Raw genomic sequence first — 17,938 nt, forward strand, 5'->3', positions numbered from 1 at the left:
CCCCCTTGTCCCCCCTCATCCTCTCCCCGTTCCCCCCGGGGTTCTCCCGCACCCTCGCACAGGGCAGCGCCGCCCACTGCCGCACGGGGGCGCTGCGGGGCAGGTCGGCCGCAACGCACGAACGGTCCTGCCGCGAGCCCGCCGCCGCGGGGCGCCATGGGAGCTGCAGTCCTGAGCGGGGTGCGCCGGGAGGCGGGGGGAGGGGGTGTGTGCACTGGCGCGGGGCACGCCGGGAACACTTCCGTTTCCGGCGGCCGCCTGAGCGGAGCCCGCGTAAGCGCTCCGAGCGTCGGTGAGGACGCGCGGAGCCGGAAGTGGAACTAGGAGCAGCCGGAAGCGGAGCGCGCAGGGCCCGCCATGGCTCTCATCTGCTCCAGTGAGCGGGGGGTCGCCCGGGGGTGGCGGCGGCGGCGATGGGGAGACAGGGGGACGTCGGGACCACGCCGTGACCTGCGCCGCCCCCTACGCTGTCCCCACAGTCTCCAACGAGGTCCCCGAGCACCCGTGCGTGTCGCCGGTGTCCAACCACGTGTACGAGCGGCGGCTGATCGAGAAATACATTGCGGAGAACGGCACCGACCCCGTCAACAACCAGCCCTTGTCCGAAGAGCAGCTCATAGACATCAAAGGTGGGAGGGCACGGGGGGACACCGGGAGCCCGTCCCCGCGCTGCCGGCGGGGGGACGAGGGGCTGTGGCGAAGGGCAAGGAGCTGAGGGTGCATCTGTGTTGGCAGTTGCCCATCCCATCCGGCCCAAGCCACCATCGGCCACCAGCATCCCGGCCATCCTGAAGGCGCTGCAGGATGAGTGGGTAAGTTGCAGAGAGCTGAGGTGCGGGGCTGAGTGCCACCCCCTGACTCCCTTTCTGGTGCCCTTGTAGGATGCCGTCATGCTGCACAGCTTCACGCTGCGCCAGCAGCTGCAGACCACGCGCCAGGAGCTGTCCCACGCACTGTACCAGCATGATGCTGCCTGCCGTGTCATCGCACGGCTTACCAAGGAGGTCACTGCCGCCAGAGAAGGTGAGCTTGGATGAAGGGGGCTGCAAAACTCCAGGGAAAGAGAACCATAGAGCCACAGAATGGCCTGGGTTGAAAAGGTCCACAATGGCCATCTAGTTCCAACCCCCTGCTATGCGCAGGGTCGCCAGCTACTAGACTAGGCTGCCCGGAGCCACATGCAGCCTGGCCTTGAGTGCCTCCAGGGTGGAGAGTAGAACTCATAATGTTTCTCTGCTTCTGCAGCTCTGGCCACACTGAAACCGCAGGCCGGCCTTATCGTGCCACAGGCAGTGCCGTCCTCACAGCCTAATGTGTCGGTGAGTTTCTTCTACCTCACTATGTGTCTCTCTCCTATTTCCTACCTGCATATAACTGAGCCCTTCTCTGTTCCACGCAGGGAGCTGGGGAGTCCATGGAGCTGGGTGAGCTTGCAGGCATGACCCCTGAGATTATCCAGAAGGTAAGGACTTGTGCTACCTGTGCTGTTCCAGCTCTCAGCTCCTCCCTGTCCTGCTGCTGGGAGAGCCCAGGTTGGCTGTAACCACTGTCGTGCTGTTTCCTAGCTTCAAGACAAGGCCACTGTGCTGACCACAGAGCGCAAGAAGGTGAGCGGCCACATTTCATGCTTACATTTCACATTCAGGATACCACAGTGATCACAAGATATGCATGGTGTGTTCCTAGAGGACAAATGTTCATCCCCGTGCCATTTTCTGTTTGCAGAGGGGCAAAACAGTGCCAGAGGAGCTGGTGAAGCCAGAGGAGCTCAGCAAGTACCGGCAGGTTGCCTCGCACGTGGTGAGTTCTACAGTGCTTTCAAAAACTCACCCTCTGCTGGGCAGTGTGCAAACCCACAGTTCTGTTGCTGGTCAGTGCCAGGGCGGTCGTGGCTCTCTCCATGGAGACCAGTGCTGCAGTGGAGGTGGCTTCCAGCAAAGCCCCTTGCAAGACCTTTTGGGTTCACTTTGGGGTATTTTCCTGCTTGTGGCACCAACCTGGCCTCTTTCTGCCTCGCACAGGGGCTGCACAGTGCCAGCATTCCAGGAATCCTGGCCTTGGACCTCTGTCCTTCCGACACCAACAAGATCCTCACTGGTAAGGGAGCCACCTCCCTCTTTGTTGTCAGCACAGACCCTTCAGCTTCCTGGGAATGGGGCCCTTTCTCTGACCTTTTGTGAGGTTGGAGTGAGCAAAGGGGCATGAGGAATTCTCTTGGCTCACATCCTGAGAGCTTCTCAGGACAGAGATCTCAAAGAGCAGCAGGTGGATGTTGAAGTTGGCCAGCCACAAGTCCCATCTCTGATAGTTCCCTGCTTCATTTGCTAGGTGGGGCTGATAAAAATGTCATCGTCTTTGATAAGAGCTCGGAGCAGATCCTGGCGACACTCAAGGGCCACTCTAAGAAGGTCACCAGTGTTGTGTTCCACCCCTCACAGGTGTGCTGCTGCCCTCTTCACGCTTTCCCTTCCTGCCTGTAAAGGAGCTCGCGAACAGAGTCACGGCACTGTTTTGATGTTAAAGTTCCTTCTTTATCCCTTTATCTCTAGGATTTGGTGTTCTCAGCTTCTCCTGATGCCACCATCCGGATCTGGTCTGTGCCCAATGCTTCCTGTGTGCAGGTTGTCCGTGCCCATGAGGGCTCCGTGACAGGGCTTAGCCTGCATGCCACGGGTGATTACCTTCTGAGCTCTTCTGATGACCAGGTGAGAGGCAGCCTGGGCTCAGGACGCATGGACACCCTGCTTGGTGGCTGCGTGCTCAATGCCACGCGTGTCTCTTCCAGTACTGGGCCTTCTCAGACATCCAGACAGGCCGTGTTCTCACCAAGGTGACAGATGAGAGCTCTGGCTGCGGTAAGACAAAGAGTACCCGTGCTGTGGGGCTCCTGTGGCTGTGCGGAGGGGGGATTTTCTTCCCTGGGAGCTCCTGGTAGCAGGGTTCTCACAGGACAGAGCCTCCCCAACCCTCGTATGTCTCTCTGTCTCTGCAGCCCTCACCTGTGCCCAATTCCACCCAGATGGGCTCATCTTTGGAACGGGAACGATGGATTCTCAGATCAAAATCTGGGATCTGAAGGTAGGACTGGCCCTAGGCAGGCAGGAGTTGGGCAGCGGGTGCTGTGTTTTGCACAGAGCTTTGTGTGCTCCCTGGAGTGACAGCCCTGTGGCTTTCCTCATCCTTGCTTCTCTGGGCACGTGCGAATTCTGTCGTCTTTGTGCGCTGTTGTCTCTCTCCTCGCCAAGCTGCTGCCCTGGGGAGGCAGAGGATGCTTGAGGCCCATGTTTGATCCTCCTGTCCCCAGGAACGCACCAACGTGGCCAACTTCCCAGGGCACTCGGGCCCCATCACCAGCATTGCCTTCTCTGAGAACGGCTACTACCTGGCCACGGCTGCAGACGACTCCTCTGTCAAGCTCTGGGACTTGCGTAAACTGAAGAACTTCAAGACGTTGCAGCTGGACAACAACTTCGAGGTGCGGTGGCTCCCTTGTCCCAGCGTTGGCCACCCGAGCCCTGCCGTTTTGCTCTGCTTGGGGTGCCGGAGGACAGAGAGGGCGCTGCACCTCTGGCACGGTGTCTGGAGGGAACTTCCTGGGCCTGGCCTGAAGCTTTGTTTCCTCTGCTCCTCCCCAGGTGAAGTCCCTCATCTTTGACCAGAGTGGCACCTACCTGGCGCTGGGTGGCACAGACGTCCAGATCTACATCTGCAAGCAGTGGACAGAAATCCTCCACTTCACTGGTACGGGGCTGTGGGGCTGAGAGTGGCAGGGAAGCCTCTCCCACCTCTTCGTGACATAACCATATGCTGTCTTCCCTCTGCAGAGCACAGTGGCCTCACCACAGGGGTGGCTTTTGGCCACCATGCCAAGTTCATCGCCTCGACAGGCATGGACCGCAGCCTGAAGTTCTACAGCCTGTAGCCTCGGGTGTGGGGCTGGCAGTGCTCACTGCAGTGCTGGGATTTGGGGTGGGGGTTGGGTGGGAGGGCTTTCCTTTCTCCTTTAGATTTCCTTGCTGTAACTGTTGGCGGGGGGAGGGAGGGGTTAGTTGGATGTCACCATGCTTCATGGATTTGTTGTTTTAGTTTTCTAGTTTCGTGTTGGTCTTTCTGGCTTTAGACTCTCTTCTGTGGCTGTGGTACACTTGAAAGGCTCCAACCTGTACCCCGGTGGATAGTTGTGATGGAGGGATGGGGGACTGTGCAGTTTTGTAAGCAGTTATCTAGTTTCAGTACATAAATAAAGAACTATTCACCACAGCCCTGGTCAGCACAGTGGGGGTAAGGGGAGCCAGAACAGACCTGGTTCTGCTGGGGTTCCATCCCTCCCTCCCCACCTTAAGCCCACATCACTCCCATCCCACAGATGCCACCACTAGTCTTTGCCAGTTGCTGGTTTATTGTTCCCACTCGCCCCCACCGGGACCAGAGCACTGGGGCTCTGTCCTGATCAGGAGGAGGAGCAAGGAGGCAGCAGCACACGCTTAAGGTCTCCCCACTGCAGGACCCTTCGGCAAGACAACGCGTCCCCAGGAGGTGACTGTGCCCATGATGTCTGCTGTCTTCCTGGACCCTGCAGCTCGTCGGGCCCCTGGGGAGAGGAGCACAGGGGTTGGTTTGGGAAAGGCAAGGGCAGGTAGGGACCCCCACTGCAGCCCCACTTACGGGAAGGCATGGCCTCTTGACAGGAAGGCCGGCAGGGCTCGGGCTGGGACAGGTGGCACACCGAAGCACTGCACAGGATGTACACCTGTGGGACACAGTGCCATGTCACACCCGGTGTCATGGTGGGGTCCCACTGAGCGGGAGGACACCCCTGCCTCACCTCTCCCTCCAGCACCACCATGGAAGGGCTGTCCACAAAGGCAAAGGTGGAGATAGCAAAGCGCTGGTAGTGGCTGGGGAAGGGCATCTGCAGCGTGGCAGGTCCCACCGGCACCAGCTGCGTCCTGTAGTTGTCCCCAGCAAAGGGGCACCTGAGGGAAGACCCTGTGTCAGCATAAGCGAGCCCTGCCAGCCCCTCTTTCCCCATCTGCTCACCCGTCCACCAGGATGGGCCACTGGGGCTCAGCTGCTGGGCTGGTGCTGGGGGCTGCCCAGCACTGGTGCAGGACCAGCACCAGATTGGGATCGGTCTTCTGCAGCAGCCGCACCTCCACGTAGATGGGGTCCCGCAGCACCTTCACCAGCGGGTAGTCGGTGTCAGGGTGGTAGGAGCTGTAGCTCTCATCTATGGGAGGGTTTGAGGCTGAGCAGGGCACAGGGCTGTGGGAAGGTGCCGGGGTGGAAAGTATGGGGATGGGAAGCACAGGGATGGAGGACAGTGCGGTGAGGGTGTGAGAATAGGGATGGGGAACGGGGGATGTGAGGACGGAAGTAATCAGGAGTGGGGGGCACAGGGATGGGGGTGGAGAGCAGGGGATGGAGAACCGGGACGGGCTCACCGGTGGCGATGCGCAGCTGCAGCTGGAGCGGCCCCGGCTGTGCCAGAGGAGCAGCGGTAGGGGGCACAGCCACCTCCAGGCTCAGCGGCAGCAGCTCAGTGGCATTGTAAATGCAGCGGGCGTGGAGGCTGCGGGGGGACAATGGGGTGAGCAGCACTGTGAGCGTCCCCATGCCTCCCACCCCTCGTCCCCTTACATGTAAACACTGTCACGGGTGACAGAGCCACGGGGCCCTGGCTGGACATCAATGGTGGAGATGAGCTGGTTCTCGTAGACCAGCCGGTCCTCGATCACCTGGGGGGGGGGGGCACATGGTGGTCAGGCTCCCATTTGGCAGTCGGGTAGGGGAGAGGTCTCAGGGCTGTACCCCCACCTGCACAGTGGTGCCACACTGCGTGACAGGGAAGTGGAAGAGGACGAAGGTGTCAGAGGTCTGGGCAGGCTGGCAGCCGGGCTGGGTGCTGGCCAGGCGCACGCTGTCCAGGTTGTAGGGCTGCGCCGACAGCCCCCGTGGCACCACCAGCACGAAGTGGCCCTCGGGCAGGCACTGTACAGTGGCTGTGGCACACAGAGGTGCAGTCATGTGCTGCAGTTGGCCACGGCAAGCAATAGGTTGCCCGCTGCTGAGCCCTACCTGTGTTGCCGTAATAGCAGGGCGTCGCACGGTCTGTGTCATCAAAGCAGCAGCCTGCCTGCAGGCAGGCATCACGGCCCGGCGGGGACACGCAGGACAGCCTCCCCACTGCTACCTGGCACTGCTCCCGTGTCAGAGGCTCACCTGGGGCAGGGAGCACTCAGCAGCACACATGCCCACAGCGAGCGGCCCCCTGCTCGACCTCAGTAACCTCTTGCCCACCTCCAGCATCTCCCTGCCCACCCTTCTGCCCAAGTATCCCTGTCAACCCACAGCATCCTCTTCCCAGGCATCTTCCTTCCAGCCTTAAGCGTCCCTCTGCCAACACCAAGTACCCTCTGCTCACTTTCCTGTCCAAGCATCCCCACAGCATTCCCTGGGGAGGGGGATTCCCCTGCCAACCCAAACCATCCTGCCCACTCCAAGAATCCCCCAGCCCAACATGACTGTCCACCTACCCAACCCAACCCAAACGTATCCCTGCCCACCCTTCTGCCCAAGCATTTTCCTGTCTGACCACAGCATTCTCCTGCTCAAGCATCTCTAGCTTACCCAAAGTATCCCTGTGCCTATCCTGAGCATCACCCTGCCCAAACATCTGTAGCCCACCCTAAGCATCCTTGTGCCCACCTTCCTCAGATACCCTCCACCCACTCCCAGCACCCTCAAGTCTCTATGCACAGGTCTCTATGCCCCATCCCATGCTATCCACTTACCTGCCCCCGCCGAGGAGTAGAAGAGAGCCGTGGGATGCAGCAGCCCGGGCTGGGCTTGGGACTGCAGCCCTGGTCGTGGTGGCAGCCCTGGGCGCAGCAGCCCTGGTCGGGGCTGGCTGGGTTGCAGCAGCCCTGCTTGGCTCTGGAGGCTGGGGCGCAGGAGGCTGCCCTGGGCGTGGGACTGGAGGCTGGGGAGAAGCAAGCCCAGCTGGCTTTGGGGCTGGAGGCCTGGGCGGACAAACCCTGCCTGTGCATGAGTGCTGCTGTGCATCAAGCCAGGCTGCAGCCCGGGTTGCACTAAGCTAGGCTGGTTTGGGGGCTGGAGACCAGAGTGAAAAAGACCTGCTTGGATTTGACTGCCAGCATGCACCAGCCCAGGCTGGTTCTGGAGCTGAGGACCTGGGCGGAGGACACCCGGCCGGGTTTGACCTCCTGGATGCAGTAATCCATGCTGGTTTGGGGATTGAAGACCTGGGTGAAGGATACCTGGTTGGGTTTCACTCCCTGGGCGCACTAATCCATGCTGGTTTGAGGACTGAAGACCTGGGCGAGGGATACCTGGTTGGGTTTGATACCCTGGGTGCACTAATCCATGCTGATTTGGGGACTGAAGACCCGGGCGAAGGACACCTGGTTGGGTTTGACCCCCTGGGTGTGCTAATCCATGCTGGTTTGAAGACTGAAGACCTGGGCGAAGGACACCTGATTGCGTTTGACCCCCTGGGTGTGCTAATCCATGCTGGTTTGAAGATTGAAGACCTGGGCGAAGGACCCCTGGTTGGGTTTGACTCCCTGGACGCACTAGTCCTTGCTGGTTTTGGGACTGAAGACCTGGGCGAAGGACCCCTGATTGGATCTGACTTCCAACATGCACAAATGCAGGCTGGTTTGGGGACTGAAGGCCTGGATGAAGGAGACCCATCTGGGTTTGACCACTAGCGTGGATCATCCCAGGTTGGTTTTGGGGCTGGGGTCTTGGGTACTCCATGCCGGGCTGAGGCTGGTGCTGCAGTTCTGAGGGCTCCAGGATGGGCTGTGCATGTGCCACAGGGTGACTCTGCTCCATGGGGGCTCTGGGGGGCAGCTGTGGGCGAGGGACGGCCAGGGCAGAATGGGCTATGTGCTGCAGGAGGCCGGGCCGTGGCCGGGGGATGAGGACATCAACACCGTGACCTGTCGGGGCGCCATTGCCCCGCTCGGGCTGGTGGTGGCCATGCACGCTCTCATCTCTGAGGACCTCATAGCCAGCTGGCCGTGGGCACGTCATGTTCACCTCGTAGGACGCAGCCACCACCCCACTGAGCAGCATCTCCTCCAACTGCACCCTCAGCACGTAGCGGCCGTCCTGTGGCAGGGAAAGCAGGAGGTGTAACCCCATCCCAGCTCACCGTGTGCCCCATAGGCAAGCACAGCCTCACCTTCAGCACCACGTGGCAGCCCTTGTAGCCGGCTGAGAAGACTAGCCCACCATCCTCCACAGCGCTGAGCCAGTGCAGACAGATGGAGCAGTTGGCCACTTCGAAGCGGGTGCCAAACTCATCTGCGAGGACACGGGGGCGGTGAGGCTGACCCCTTCCCACCCCCCTCATACTGCCATGGGATGCCCATCACTCACCCAGGACCTTGAAGCGCATGGTGCGGCCACGCGTGGGGAACGCCAGCAGCTGCATGCCAAAGTCCCCACAGTCGTAATGGTACCGCAGCAGTGCCGAGCCAGAGGGCAGCCATGTAGGCAGCAGCAGTAGCAACGGCAGCAGCAGGGAGCAGCTCCAGGCCATCTCAGCGCTGAGCACAACATGGAGCTTCCCGTGGGTCTCCTCCATTTATACCTGGGCAACAATCAGATGACTGAGGCGTCAGAGAAGTGATGGGGGGAAGCGAAAGCTGTTTGAAGGCCGGCATGCCCTGTGTCCTGCAAATGGGGAATTGAGATCTGGTGCTAGACCAAAAAATGGGGCTGAAGCAGCACTGTGCTGGCATAAGACCCCACAGCTCCATGGTGTATGCCATCCGGCTCCCTGCTGGCCATGGGAGCATGCCAAGGAGTCCATAGAGCAGTGCTACAGCAGGGACATCTTTTGCCAAGCTGGGCTGCCCCAGTCCCTGTCCAAGTGCTCTCACGGCCAGGGGTGCCCCCACGCACAGACCCAGGTCGCTCTGCCCCACTCATGGTGCCACAGGGGAACCGAAAGTCAGTTGGAGATCACGGTGCCCCACAGCTGTCATGGGCTCGGAGAAATGCTCCTGCAAATGGGGAATTGAGACTGCTGCTCCCAGCAGAGCACAGGAGTCCCTGGACACCCCTTGGCTCATTCGTCACCCCACACCGCACCGGTGCCGTTGCCAGCAGTGCTCCAAGGTGCTCAGTGTAACAGCTGTGGGGTGCCCACTGTCACCAAGTAGAGGGGGCACAAAGACCTGGAAGCGAGTTGTGCCCAGGCTGGAGGTGTGGGGAGTGCTACATGGGGCTGGGAAGGACCTCGCTCCCCTCAGGTTGCTGCTGACAGCAGCATTTCATGTTTCTCCTGTGCGCTTCCCCCTCCCTCCATTCCCCCCTCCCCAGTTTCTCTTCTGGGTCCTGCTCTTAGTGAAGCTTAAATTCTCTCACCCTGACCCCAGTCCTGCTTTGGGGTCACAGCCGGCTCCAGACCTGCTCCAAGCCTACACAGACCCAAGGAACCCTGGAGCTCAGCCATCAAGCCCCAACCGTTGGAGCCAGGTACCCACGGGGCAACATTCCCCTTCCATGGGAGGATAAAGGATGATTTCTGAGCCAGGACTGCATGGAGACACTCAGCTCAGCAGGAAGAGAACATGGCTCAACAAGACTTGGGCTCAGTCTTCTCTTTTCTTGGAGAGCAACTCCAGATGTAAAATCCCACTTTGGGGCTGAGCACAGGAAACGTGACTGCTGCCGCTCCTTGCCCAGCACACTCACACCCCGAGTCAAGGGGCCTCATTAACCTCCACCAAGACTCATTAATTCCCAACGTGCCCCCCGGTGCAACCATTGCCTTTATTGAGCAGCTCACAACTTGATAGCAGGAGCAGGACTCAAGTGCAGTTCCAAGAACTGCACAATCTCCTGCCACGAGTGCTGCTGAGCCCTGGCATGGGGCTGGGGCTCTCCGCCCCACACCACAGGCAGAGGGTTGCCACGCAGGCTGGAGATGCTGCAGAGGGGTGAGCCGGGAGGCTCGATGAGGTGGCCAGCCCCAGGGTAGGACAGCAGGCGGTAGGCATCCTGCGGCAGGCGTTCCGCGGCCAGCTGGGCGAAGAGTTTGCTGTTGAAGCTGCGATCGGCCTCACCCACCACAAAGAGGACCTTGCCTTGGATCTTCTCCACCGGGATGGCCGAGGAGCTGCAGGCTGGGCTGCGCGGGTCGGCGAAGATGGCCGAGTTGTCCATGGCACCCAGCTCGGTGAAGAGGATGCGCTCGGTCTGGTACGGGATGGAAGGGATGCGGAGGCCCTTGTAGTGCAGTGGGTTGCCATACAGAAAGGTCGTGCCGTTGATCCACACTGTGGCCACCACTTGCGGGAGGAAGGCGGCCATGGCCAGAGCCACCTCAGCCCCTTTGGACACACCAATGACACCCAGCCCTGGGCCTCGCACCTGCAGGCCAAGAGAAGACGGAGGGGGTGGTGGCACCGATGGGACGGCACCAGGACAGCCATGATCACTGGGGAAGCCCTGCTCACGAGGAGGCATCTCAAGACCTCCTTGTGCACTGTGGCATCATCTCTGGTCATCAAGACATCCCTGTCAGCAGGATGTCCCCAAATTCAGGACGGCCCCGGCCATGGGGACGTTGCTCTCAGACATAGAGTGTAGTTTTTGGATGGTCTGCACAAAGCCAGGAATTCGATTCAACAGCCCTTAGTGGGTCACTTCCAACTTGGCATATTCTGTGGTTCTATGATCTGTGCGTGTTCCCAATCACTACAACACTCCCAAGTCACCAGGAGGATGCCCCTGGCCACCAGGACACCTCTCCTCACCACGACCTCCATAACACCATGACATACCCAGGATGATCCCAGCCCTTCATACAACCTCATTCATCAGCGCGTCCCTCTTTGCTGAGGCTGCCCACCACACCACAGCACTCACCTTCGGGTGCTGCAGGAGCAGCTCGGCAGCCTCCTCGAAATAGTCCAGGTCGAGCTGGGTTAGGCCTTTGGGGAGGTCCTCGTAGGCGAAGAAAGCCAAGGCCAGCACTGCAAAGCCCCGGCTGGCCAGCAGCCCAGCCCGGAACTCAATGAGACCACCCGCACCCCCAAACAAGTCGATCACTGCTGGAAAGGGCCCTGGGCCTGCAGGTAGCAAGGAACCCAACACCATGAAGGCTGTCACCAGCCCTTGCCACCACACCGCGATACAAACCCAGACTGGGGGTCTTTCCACGCAGGATCCATCACCAGCGGGTGCCGCCAGCCCGTTACCATCCCACACCAAGGGGGTGCCACCAGCCCACAGCCCAAACCCAGCCTTGGGGTCTTCCCACCAAGGAACCCCCCAGTCCCACCTCTGGCTCCAAGCCACTAGGGCAGCGACCCAGAGACCCTTTGGGGCTGCTCCTGCCCCCCAACTCACCTGGTGGCAGCAGCAGGGCCCCCCGCACCCTCCCTTCGCGGATGGGCACCCGCTGCACACCAGGGCCCACGTACCACCGCTCGGCGGTGCAGGTGGCCAGAGGCTCACCCTGCTGCCCCAACACCAGGCGGAGGCCGTCAAACACCTCCAGGTGGATGAGGAAGGGGCTGCCCATCACATCGCGCTTCACCAGGCGCTTGAAGAGGCTGTCAGGCTGCAGGAACCAGAAGAGTCCCATGGGCCAGACGCCGCTGTAGTTGCCCCCCAGGGCAGCGTGCCGCCCCACATCCACCATGCCCTCCTCATCGGAGCGGTAGAAGGCACGTGCTTGGAAGCGCTCGCCATGCTCATCCATCAGCCAGGAACGCAGAGTCACCAACTGCAAGGGAGCCAGTCCAGAAACCACCACCTGCACTGTCTGGTCAGCCAGCGAGGAGCTCGGCGTCACCACCACCTCCACCATGGTGCACCTGGGGACAGCAGCACCAGCACCAGAGCGTCGGTGTGCTGCTCCAGGATCCCCCAGGAACCCCTCCCCCTTCACCTCCACCTCCTCTCTTCAGCACTGGCTACTGAAAGCTCTGGACCCACTGCCCTGCGCTCACCCCCTTCCCAGAGAGCTAGGAGTCCTGTGTGGCCCCAGCCGGGGGGTGCACCCACACACCACACTGGAAAACCTTTCCCGTGCCCCAAAGCCACGTAGAGAAGACCCAAGCCCCTCTTACCCCCGCAGAGCAGGCGAAGGTGAGGTCAATTACTGCACGCTGGAGACTGGCAGCACCTCACCACCCCAGCAATCATTAACCCAGGAAGCAAAAAGAATGCAGCCGCGAGGCTGATGACCCACAGTTCTGCCCCGCCCCATGGCAGGCTCCTCAGCCCTTCCCCTACTAGGGGTGGGGATGCAGCAGCGGGGAGCTCCGCCTGCCCCAGTGGAGAACCCACAAATGTTGCATCCAGTTAACTGCCCATGCTTCCCTCTGCCCAGGGTGCGTGGGATGGCTCCCTCCAGCAACTGCTCGTTCAGCGCAGCACAGGGAAACACAACCAGCAGGAAAAACGCAGAAATAGGCGCTCGTAAGGCAAGAAATCTATCCACAACTGTGAAGAGGTGCACATGGGCTTCCAGCTCAACTCCTTCATTCCTCCCACCTCCCTACTGTCTCTCAGCCTAAAAGAGCAGGTAGGAGGCTGCAGGGTGCTCACTTGCTCTGCAACACAGTGAAGGTGCTCCTACCCCAGCACTCAATCTCAGGAGCAAGGCTTCTCCTAGAGGAAATGAAGCCCCAGGGGCAGGGGCCACGGTGCCCTGTGACCCCAGAGGTACAGAAGCCTCCTTGAAGGCAAGGCTGGAGCAATTCCTCTTTGCTTTTAATGAAGAAAAGGTAGATTTGGGCAATTCTCAGTCCAGCCCCAGGCACTGACAACAACCTGCTTTCACAAGACAGGGCACGCAGCAGCTGGGTTCTTTTCCATCCTGCTGTCCATTCAGAGCGCGGACCCCAGAGATCAGCAGGGCCTGCAGAACTCGAGCCTCACTCTGCAGCTGCTTTGCCCCTCATGGGTGCCTTCTGGAACATGCCCAGCGTGTCCCGCTTCTCCACCCTGCGCAGCTGCTTCTTCTTTGCCCGCTTGAGCTTCATTGGGTTGCGGATCTGGAGGGCAGAAGGAGGCAGCTTTCAGACAGGTGGAAAGGCAGCATTTTATCCTAAAACTCCCAGGAAGTTTTAGGATAAACTCCAGGCTCCCCCAGCTCTTGCACGGGAGGAAAGGAACAGGAGATAGTCATCCCCATTTACCCCACCACCTCCAGGTCTCTCCAACACAGAGAAGCCCTACCAAAGCCTCACGTGCTTGGAGCGCTGCTGTTGCCCCATATCCCATGTTCTGTTACCTCAAGGGTCACCCCAGAATGACCTCATGAGGAGCTGCAACTGTCTTCCCCCAGCCCCTCCAGAGCTGGGGTGGAGGTAGGGGGAGGAACTGGAGCAGAAGTCAAACTAGAGCCCAGCATTCAGTTCTGGACTCACCACTTGAACAATCTCTGCCTTCCGCTCATTTTCCAGCCGCCTTCTGAGGTTCTCCTCCCGCCGCCGCTTCTTCTCCTGTGGGAACAACACCAGAACGTCCCTGCAGCTCCCACCCTCCAGCCTTAAGCTTGGGCCACTGGGAGCAGAGGGGCCAGACAAAAAACTGCAGGGCTATCGCAACGCCCTTGCATGCAGAAACCTGCCACACAGAGTCAAGCCATCAACACTTTCCTTCCCCACCCTCCATGAGGCCCGAGTTTGAAATTATCCAAAAAAACAGCAACTTGCAGCAAGTGACTATCACGGCACAGAGCTGGCAGGACAATAGGGGGTCCAATAGGAGAATCTCATCTGGCTGTAGGAAGCTTTGTGCTCACTGCAGGGCAGCAGCCCGCAAGGCTGGGATATAGGCAAAGATGTGGAACTGCGCCAAGGGGAAGGTGAGAGCTGCCCCAGAGTGCTGGGTGATGCAGAAGGAGCTGGCCCAGCTCCCAAACACAGCATGCTGTTACCTCTCTCTCCCTCTGCTTCGCCTCCTGAAGCTGCTGCACCAAGTCCCTCACAAGCTTCTTCTCTTGCCGCTCCTTCAGCTTTCGCTCCCACGAAGTGCGAAGAGGTTTGTCCTGCACCATGAGCGAGAACCTGGGTGGGAAGGTGGGGCTGTGACTGGGAGAGGCAATCCTCCCGGCCCTCGCAAGACTTCCTGGAGCTGGGACCCCTGCAAGTCCTGTCACAGCTCCCCTTCCTCTCACCTCCAGCTCAGGGCTCCCAATAGCACCTCGGCCACCCCCAAAGCCCTCACATCGCTCAGGAACCACAGCCTGAGCCCTCAGGGGGAGCTCCCCCACTGCAGCCCTATACCCCTCTCTATAACCCCGTACCCCTCGGCCCTCACCGACACCGGACCACCGCACAGAATCCTCCCACGGCCTGGAAGCCCTCCTCCTCATTCCCACCTCTTCCTGCCCGGGTCCTTCCACACCCGCCCCGATTTGGGCCTGCCCCGGGGGATGGCCGGCACCGCCGCCTCTTTCCGCTTCTTGGCGGCCTTGCGGCGGGCTGGAACCTGGGAAACTTCAGAGACCGGACCCACGGCTGAGATCTGGGCGAGATCGGAGACGGACACAGAGACCGAGACTGAGCCCTCCCTGCTGGGCCCCTCGGAGCCCGGAGCCGCTGCTGTACTGCACCCCTCCATCCTCCACGCGGCGCCTTTCTCCAGGCGCCGGGAGATGACATCACAACGCGCTGCGCACATGCTCAGTTCCCACTTACATCCGCCTCCACAGCCGCCATGTTGGTGTCGGGCAGCGCCCCAGGCCTGGTGGGGGCCGCCATATTGCAGCCGACGTGCTGCCCGAACTGCAGAGAAACGCGAAGGCTTGGCTGGGGGGGAGGCAGTTTATTGGGATTTTTTGGTTCGTTTTTTAGGATTTTTTAGGAGTGCGTGGGGCTGCTGCTTAGGGCTGGGTGCGGTCCGGCTGTGGGGAGCAGCAGGGATGATGTGGGCTTCACTACAGCACCTGGAGAGGGAGAAGAAGGAACTGTAGGGCCAGCGTCAGGGCCCGCTGAGGAGGAAGGCAGTAGAGCAGAGCCCCGTACCATGCGTGTGTAACTGTACTGCTTGATGGCAGTGCAGCCAAAGGCCAGGGCCGCCACAGCTGTGCAGAACTCCAGCAGGCCGAAGAGGACGAGGATGGAGTCGAAGCCGTTACTCAGGGCCTGATGGCAGGAAGGCAGTTAGCATCCTGCTGCCCCACAGCATCCGCTGCGCACGGCCACGGGCAGTACCTTGGTCTCGGCGCTGAAGCACCATTCCTGCCTCACCAGGAGCGGCATGCCGGCGCTGCTGCTGCAGCCGGGGATGCTGTGGGTGATGGCCACTGTGTGTATGAGCATGGCCACCAGCGTGCTGAGGATGACGGCGGCATTGGCCACGCAACACACTTTCACCTGCGTGGTTCACATCAGGAAGGGTCACCCTACAGGGATGTGTCTCCCATCCAACCCTCTTAGCGCATCATGGAGGCTGTGTGCAGCAGCGACACAAAGCCCTTACCAGCAGGATGTTCTCTCTTTTCTCACTTTCCACCAGGAGAGAGCCTGAAACCAGGAGCTGCTTGGAAAACACAGGAGGAAGAGAGGCACCAGCTGGGCACAGCTTCCCATCACCCATCCCAGAGCCCCTCCAGTGTTCAGGTCTGCCCTCACCGACTCTCCAGCCACAGAAAGAGTAGTGGATATGAGGTATACGAGGAGCCCCCCATGACAAGGGGATCCAGCCCCATATCTCTGGGCAGTAAGAGGTTGAAGCCCAAGCGTGCCCTTGCATACCAGAACCCCAAGCCAAAAGAAGACTCCGCTGGCCACAGGAAGGGAGAGGACACTGTTGTTCTCTGCACAAGTCAGGATGACACCAAAGCACAAGTGGATGATGCCAGTGACGATGTGAATGGTCTGGGAAAGGACAGAAGAGAGGGGGTCCCCTGTGTGCTGACAAGGATTAGCATTGCCATTACGTGCGTCCCACCCCGATCCCAGCATCAGCAGCACGATGCCAAGGAGATGTGCCCTACCACGCCGCAGACTCACCCCCAGCACTTTGGGCTGTGCTCTCCTGAAGCCGCTGACTTGGAAAGAAGACACGGTGGGCTGGATGGAGCCGGAGGCCAGCTGGGCTGCCCGTGGGTCTGTGGCCGGGATGACCTCTGTGATGATCCGCACGCCGCCAGATTCTGTCACCGTGGTTGCCATTACCTGCAGAGGCCCGGGGATGGGGGTGGGCCTGTGCTTAGTCGGTGTGTGGAGTGCTGTCAGCCTGATGGGGACATCTCACACCCCATCCTGCGCCCCATGCACCATCCTGCACCCTGTACCTCACTTAGCCTGGCTTGTGCTGCTGCTCCTGGTCCCTTGGGAAATTTAGGTGGACTACAAGGGCTGCAGTGCTGCTGCCCTTTGATCCGCAGAGGAAGTTTGTTTGCGGAAGTCCTGTCAGGCCCCTCTTGCTCAATGAGGCAGCTTTGCCAACAGAAGGAAGAGAGGCTGCAAAAATAAGTGAATCTGCCTTGAGTGCCCGCAGTGAGCGTCAGTGATCAGAGGAAGAGACCGCTGGTCTGGCTGGTGCTGTTCTTACAGGACAAATGGGAGTGAAATGACACACAGCCTAAGCCCTGTCAGTCCTAGGGAACCTCATTTGCTACTTTTCTGTGTCTCTCTGCCTCCCAAGCTCCCTATGCCTGTTCCCGCTGATGGCAGTCCACCCACAATCACGAGCTGGGAGGCTCGCTCCTCTGCTGAAAGGAAGGGGGGTGCAATCGTTTCCGATAGGAAATGAGAGCTCAGACTGGGAACGGAGCCACAGCACATGGTGAGAGCTCCCGAAGAGCACCCAAGGGGCCCCTTCCTCCTTCCTCAGGCCACCGTGCTCTGGCTTTGCCAGAAGAACAGCCGCTTCCTCCCCGCGTAGAAGAACAGCCAGGACGGTGGGGATTCTGACCCAGGAAATCGGTGTCCCCTGTGACAGGGGCAGACACGGGGTTGCATCCCAAAAGTAGCTTTTGGAAGCACCTCTTGCTTTGCTTTGGCCCTAGAGCTGGGACACCTGCTCTGGCCCCACTGCGAGCCCATGGGGGCCACCTCTTGCCATCCCCACGTGCATGGGGGACCAACAACTTCTCCGCTTTATTTCACAGAGAGCTTGGGACAAGGCTGCTTTGTCACACATCCCCGCAATGCATTGTTTTCTGCTAGGTGTGTTTCTGAAGGGGTGATGACCACAGATCAGAATGCAGGATGGAGGGTGGCTTCTGTGTGGAAATGAGCCTAGAAAGTGTCCCCATGGCAGTATCCTTCTGGGGAAGACACCTGGGGTCTGGAGAAGGGGCAGTTCCCCACAGCAGGCTGGGTTATGTCTCATCTAGGGAGGCAGCTTTCCAGAAAGAGCTGGGAGGTGGAAGAGTTCTGCCCATCAGCTACGCTCCTGGTGGCTATTGGTGCTTGGTTACCCAGGAATGCTCCAGCACCTGTGGAAATGCCCAGATCCCCTATTTATCCTTTGTACACATGTGGTGTCCCCTGTCAAGAGCAGCAGCAGCTTGCATTCCCAGCTGAAATCACTCACTGCGGTGGATTTCCTCCCAAATCCGTGCTTTCAGGCTCTGAAAGCATCCCTGGAGTTTCAGCCTTTCAGCTGGAAGCAACTGTGGCAGCTCTCATCCCAGCAGTGGGAGCTCACTGAAGTGCCTTAAAATCCATTTCTGAAAGGGGGGATTCGTGGAGAAAGCATTCTTCTCTTTCTAAATAAAGCCAGGCCCAGCTGGGGATGGCAGGAGCCCAAGGTAGGATGTTACAAGATATTTTAGAAGCAGATGCCAGAGGAGGTGAAGCTCACAGGCTGAGCAGATGCCGGGAAGCAGCAAACCCTGCATGCTGCAGGCTCTTTCCGATCCAAATCCCTGCTTTTTCCAAGGAAAACAAGTCATGATGGGTAAATGCTTCTCACAGCAAGTTTCTGC

The 17,938-nt window shown here is 59.8% G+C and overlaps 5 protein-coding genes across 9 annotated transcripts; 1 reads left to right on the top strand and 4 right to left on the bottom strand.

Annotated features, from left to right (window-relative positions):
- Positions 1-256: 256 nt before the first annotated feature.
- PRPF19 (pre-mRNA processing factor 19) lies at positions 257-3,981 on the top strand. The gene is made up of 16 exons (XM_042809352.1): positions 257-376; positions 480-629; positions 736-812; positions 882-1,023; positions 1,246-1,319; positions 1,400-1,462; positions 1,566-1,607; positions 1,726-1,800; positions 2,022-2,097; positions 2,329-2,438; positions 2,550-2,705; positions 2,786-2,855; positions 2,993-3,078; positions 3,305-3,475; positions 3,636-3,741; positions 3,825-3,981. The coding sequence occupies exons 1-16, from the start codon at positions 358-360 to the stop codon at positions 3,920-3,922; spliced, it is 1,515 nt and encodes a 504-aa protein (XP_042665286.1). The 5' UTR covers positions 257-357; the 3' UTR covers positions 3,923-3,981.
- A 398-nt stretch (positions 3,982-4,379) lies between these two features.
- Positions 4,380-9,690, bottom strand: ZP1 (zona pellucida glycoprotein 1). The gene is made up of 11 exons (XM_042809353.1): positions 8,410-9,690; positions 8,213-8,334; positions 6,795-8,139; positions 6,079-6,222; positions 5,818-6,002; positions 5,641-5,738; positions 5,445-5,572; positions 5,041-5,230; positions 4,826-4,976; positions 4,666-4,750; positions 4,380-4,591 (listed from the first exon to the last, which is right to left on the bottom strand). Exons 1-11 carry the CDS (start codon positions 8,615-8,617, stop codon positions 4,485-4,487), a joined length of 2,763 nt encoding a protein of 920 aa, XP_042665287.1. The 5' UTR covers positions 8,618-9,690; the 3' UTR covers positions 4,380-4,484.
- A 101-nt stretch (positions 9,691-9,791) lies between these two features.
- LOC122155476 (acyl-coenzyme A amino acid N-acyltransferase 2-like) lies at positions 9,792-12,241 on the bottom strand. 2 transcript variants are annotated; one of them, XM_042809354.1, is made up of 4 exons: positions 12,117-12,241; positions 11,392-11,861; positions 10,909-11,111; positions 9,792-10,410 (listed from the first exon to the last, which is right to left on the bottom strand). In XM_042809354.1, the coding sequence occupies exons 2-4, from the start codon at positions 11,852-11,854 to the stop codon at positions 9,823-9,825; spliced, it is 1,254 nt and encodes a 417-aa protein (XP_042665288.1). In that variant the 5' UTR covers positions 11,855-11,861; positions 12,117-12,241; the 3' UTR covers positions 9,792-9,822. The 2 variants fall into 2 exon arrangements, with proteins under 2 accessions (XP_042665288.1, XP_042665290.1); XM_042809356.1 differs by having other exon boundaries at positions 11,500-11,861; positions 12,117-12,239.
- A 500-nt stretch (positions 12,242-12,741) lies between these two features.
- Positions 12,742-14,689, bottom strand: CCDC86 (coiled-coil domain containing 86). Its single transcript, XM_042809361.1, has 4 exons — positions 14,378-14,689; positions 13,934-14,063; positions 13,422-13,496; positions 12,742-13,046 (listed from the first exon to the last, which is right to left on the bottom strand). The coding sequence occupies exons 1-4, from the start codon at positions 14,677-14,679 to the stop codon at positions 12,927-12,929; spliced, it is 627 nt and encodes a 208-aa protein (XP_042665295.1). The 5' UTR covers positions 14,680-14,689; the 3' UTR covers positions 12,742-12,926.
- Positions 14,690-14,808: 119 nt separating this feature from the next.
- LOC122155477 (membrane-spanning 4-domains subfamily A member 15-like) lies at positions 14,809-16,588 on the bottom strand. Of its 4 annotated transcripts, none has more exons than XM_042809358.1 (7): positions 16,298-16,588; positions 16,014-16,206; positions 15,756-15,878; positions 15,481-15,540; positions 15,213-15,374; positions 15,024-15,143; positions 14,809-14,944 (listed from the first exon to the last, which is right to left on the bottom strand). In XM_042809358.1, the coding sequence occupies exons 2-7, from the start codon at positions 16,173-16,175 to the stop codon at positions 14,936-14,938; spliced, it is 636 nt and encodes a 211-aa protein (XP_042665292.1). In that variant the 5' UTR covers positions 16,176-16,206; positions 16,298-16,588; the 3' UTR covers positions 14,809-14,935. The 4 variants fall into 4 exon arrangements, with proteins under 4 accessions (XP_042665292.1, XP_042665291.1, XP_042665293.1 ...); XM_042809357.1 differs by having other exon boundaries at positions 16,014-16,178; positions 16,298-16,577; XM_042809359.1 differs by having other exon boundaries at positions 15,481-15,537; positions 16,014-16,178; positions 16,298-16,437.
- Between the last annotated feature and the right edge of the window lie 1,350 nt (positions 16,589-17,938).

The sequence above is a fragment of the Centrocercus urophasianus genome, unplaced genomic scaffold, assembly GCF_019232065.1.
Source record: "Centrocercus urophasianus isolate 14NV4802_14NV808 unplaced genomic scaffold, USGS_Curo_1.0 seq_1164, whole genome shotgun sequence".
Lineage (NCBI taxonomy): Eukaryota > Metazoa > Chordata > Aves > Galliformes > Phasianidae > Centrocercus > Centrocercus urophasianus.

What these genes read in the sequence shown, in the direction of transcription:
- PRPF19 (XM_042809352.1), top strand. An exon ending in GCAGCTCATAGACATCAAAG is followed by an intron (nt 630 to 735) that starts GTGGGAGGGCAC and finishes CTGTGTTGGCAG; the next exon opens with TTGCCCATCCCATCCGGCCC. An exon ending in GGCAGGTTGCCTCGCACGTG is followed by an intron (nt 1,801 to 2,021) that starts GTGAGTTCTACA and finishes TGCCTCGCACAG; the next exon opens with GGGCTGCACAGTGCCAGCAT.
- ZP1 (XM_042809353.1), bottom strand. Translation starts at nt 8,617, where the DNA reads ATGGAGGAGACCCACGGGAAGCTCCATGTTGTGCTCAGCGCTGAGATG. An exon ending in ACCCGTGACAGTGTTTACAT is followed by an intron (nt 5,573 to 5,640) that starts GTAAGGGGACGA and finishes GTCCCCCCGCAG; the next exon opens with CCTCCACGCCCGCTGCATTT. An exon ending in TGGTGGTGCTGGAGGGAGAG is followed by an intron (nt 4,751 to 4,825) that starts GTGAGGCAGGGG and finishes TGTGTCCCACAG; the next exon opens with GTGTACATCCTGTGCAGTGC.
- LOC122155476 (XM_042809354.1), bottom strand. Translation starts at nt 11,854, where the DNA reads ATGGTGGAGGTGGTGGTGACGCCGAGCTCCTCGCTGGCTGACCAGACA. An exon ending in GGCCCTGCTGCTGCCACCAG is followed by an intron (nt 11,112 to 11,391) that starts GTGAGTTGGGGG and finishes TGCTACCTGCAG; the next exon opens with GCCCAGGGCCCTTTCCAGCA. An exon ending in TGCTCCTGCAGCACCCGAAG is followed by an intron (nt 10,411 to 10,908) that starts GTGAGTGCTGTG and finishes CTTGGCCTGCAG; the next exon opens with GTGCGAGGCCCAGGGCTGGG.
- CCDC86 (XM_042809361.1), bottom strand. Translation starts at nt 14,679, where the DNA reads ATGTGCGCAGCGCGTTGTGATGTCATCTCCCGGCGCCTGGAGAAAGGC. An exon ending in AAGGACCCGGGCAGGAAGAG is followed by an intron (nt 14,064 to 14,377) that starts GTGGGAATGAGG and finishes CTTCCCACCCAG; the next exon opens with GTTCTCGCTCATGGTGCAGG. An exon ending in CGAAGCAGAGGGAGAGAGAG is followed by an intron (nt 13,497 to 13,933) that starts GTAACAGCATGC and finishes TTGTTCCCACAG; the next exon opens with GAGAAGAAGCGGCGGCGGGA.
- LOC122155477 (XM_042809358.1), bottom strand. Translation starts at nt 16,175, where the DNA reads ATGGCAACCACGGTGACAGAATCTGGCGGCGTGCGGATCATCACAGAG. An exon ending in TCTTTTGGCTTGGGGTTCTG is followed by an intron (nt 15,541 to 15,755) that starts GTATGCAAGGGC and finishes GTGTTTTCCAAG; the next exon opens with CAGCTCCTGGTTTCAGGCTC. An exon ending in GCTTCAGCGCCGAGACCAAG is followed by an intron (nt 15,144 to 15,212) that starts GTACTGCCCGTG and finishes TCCTGCCATCAG; the next exon opens with GCCCTGAGTAACGGCTTCGA.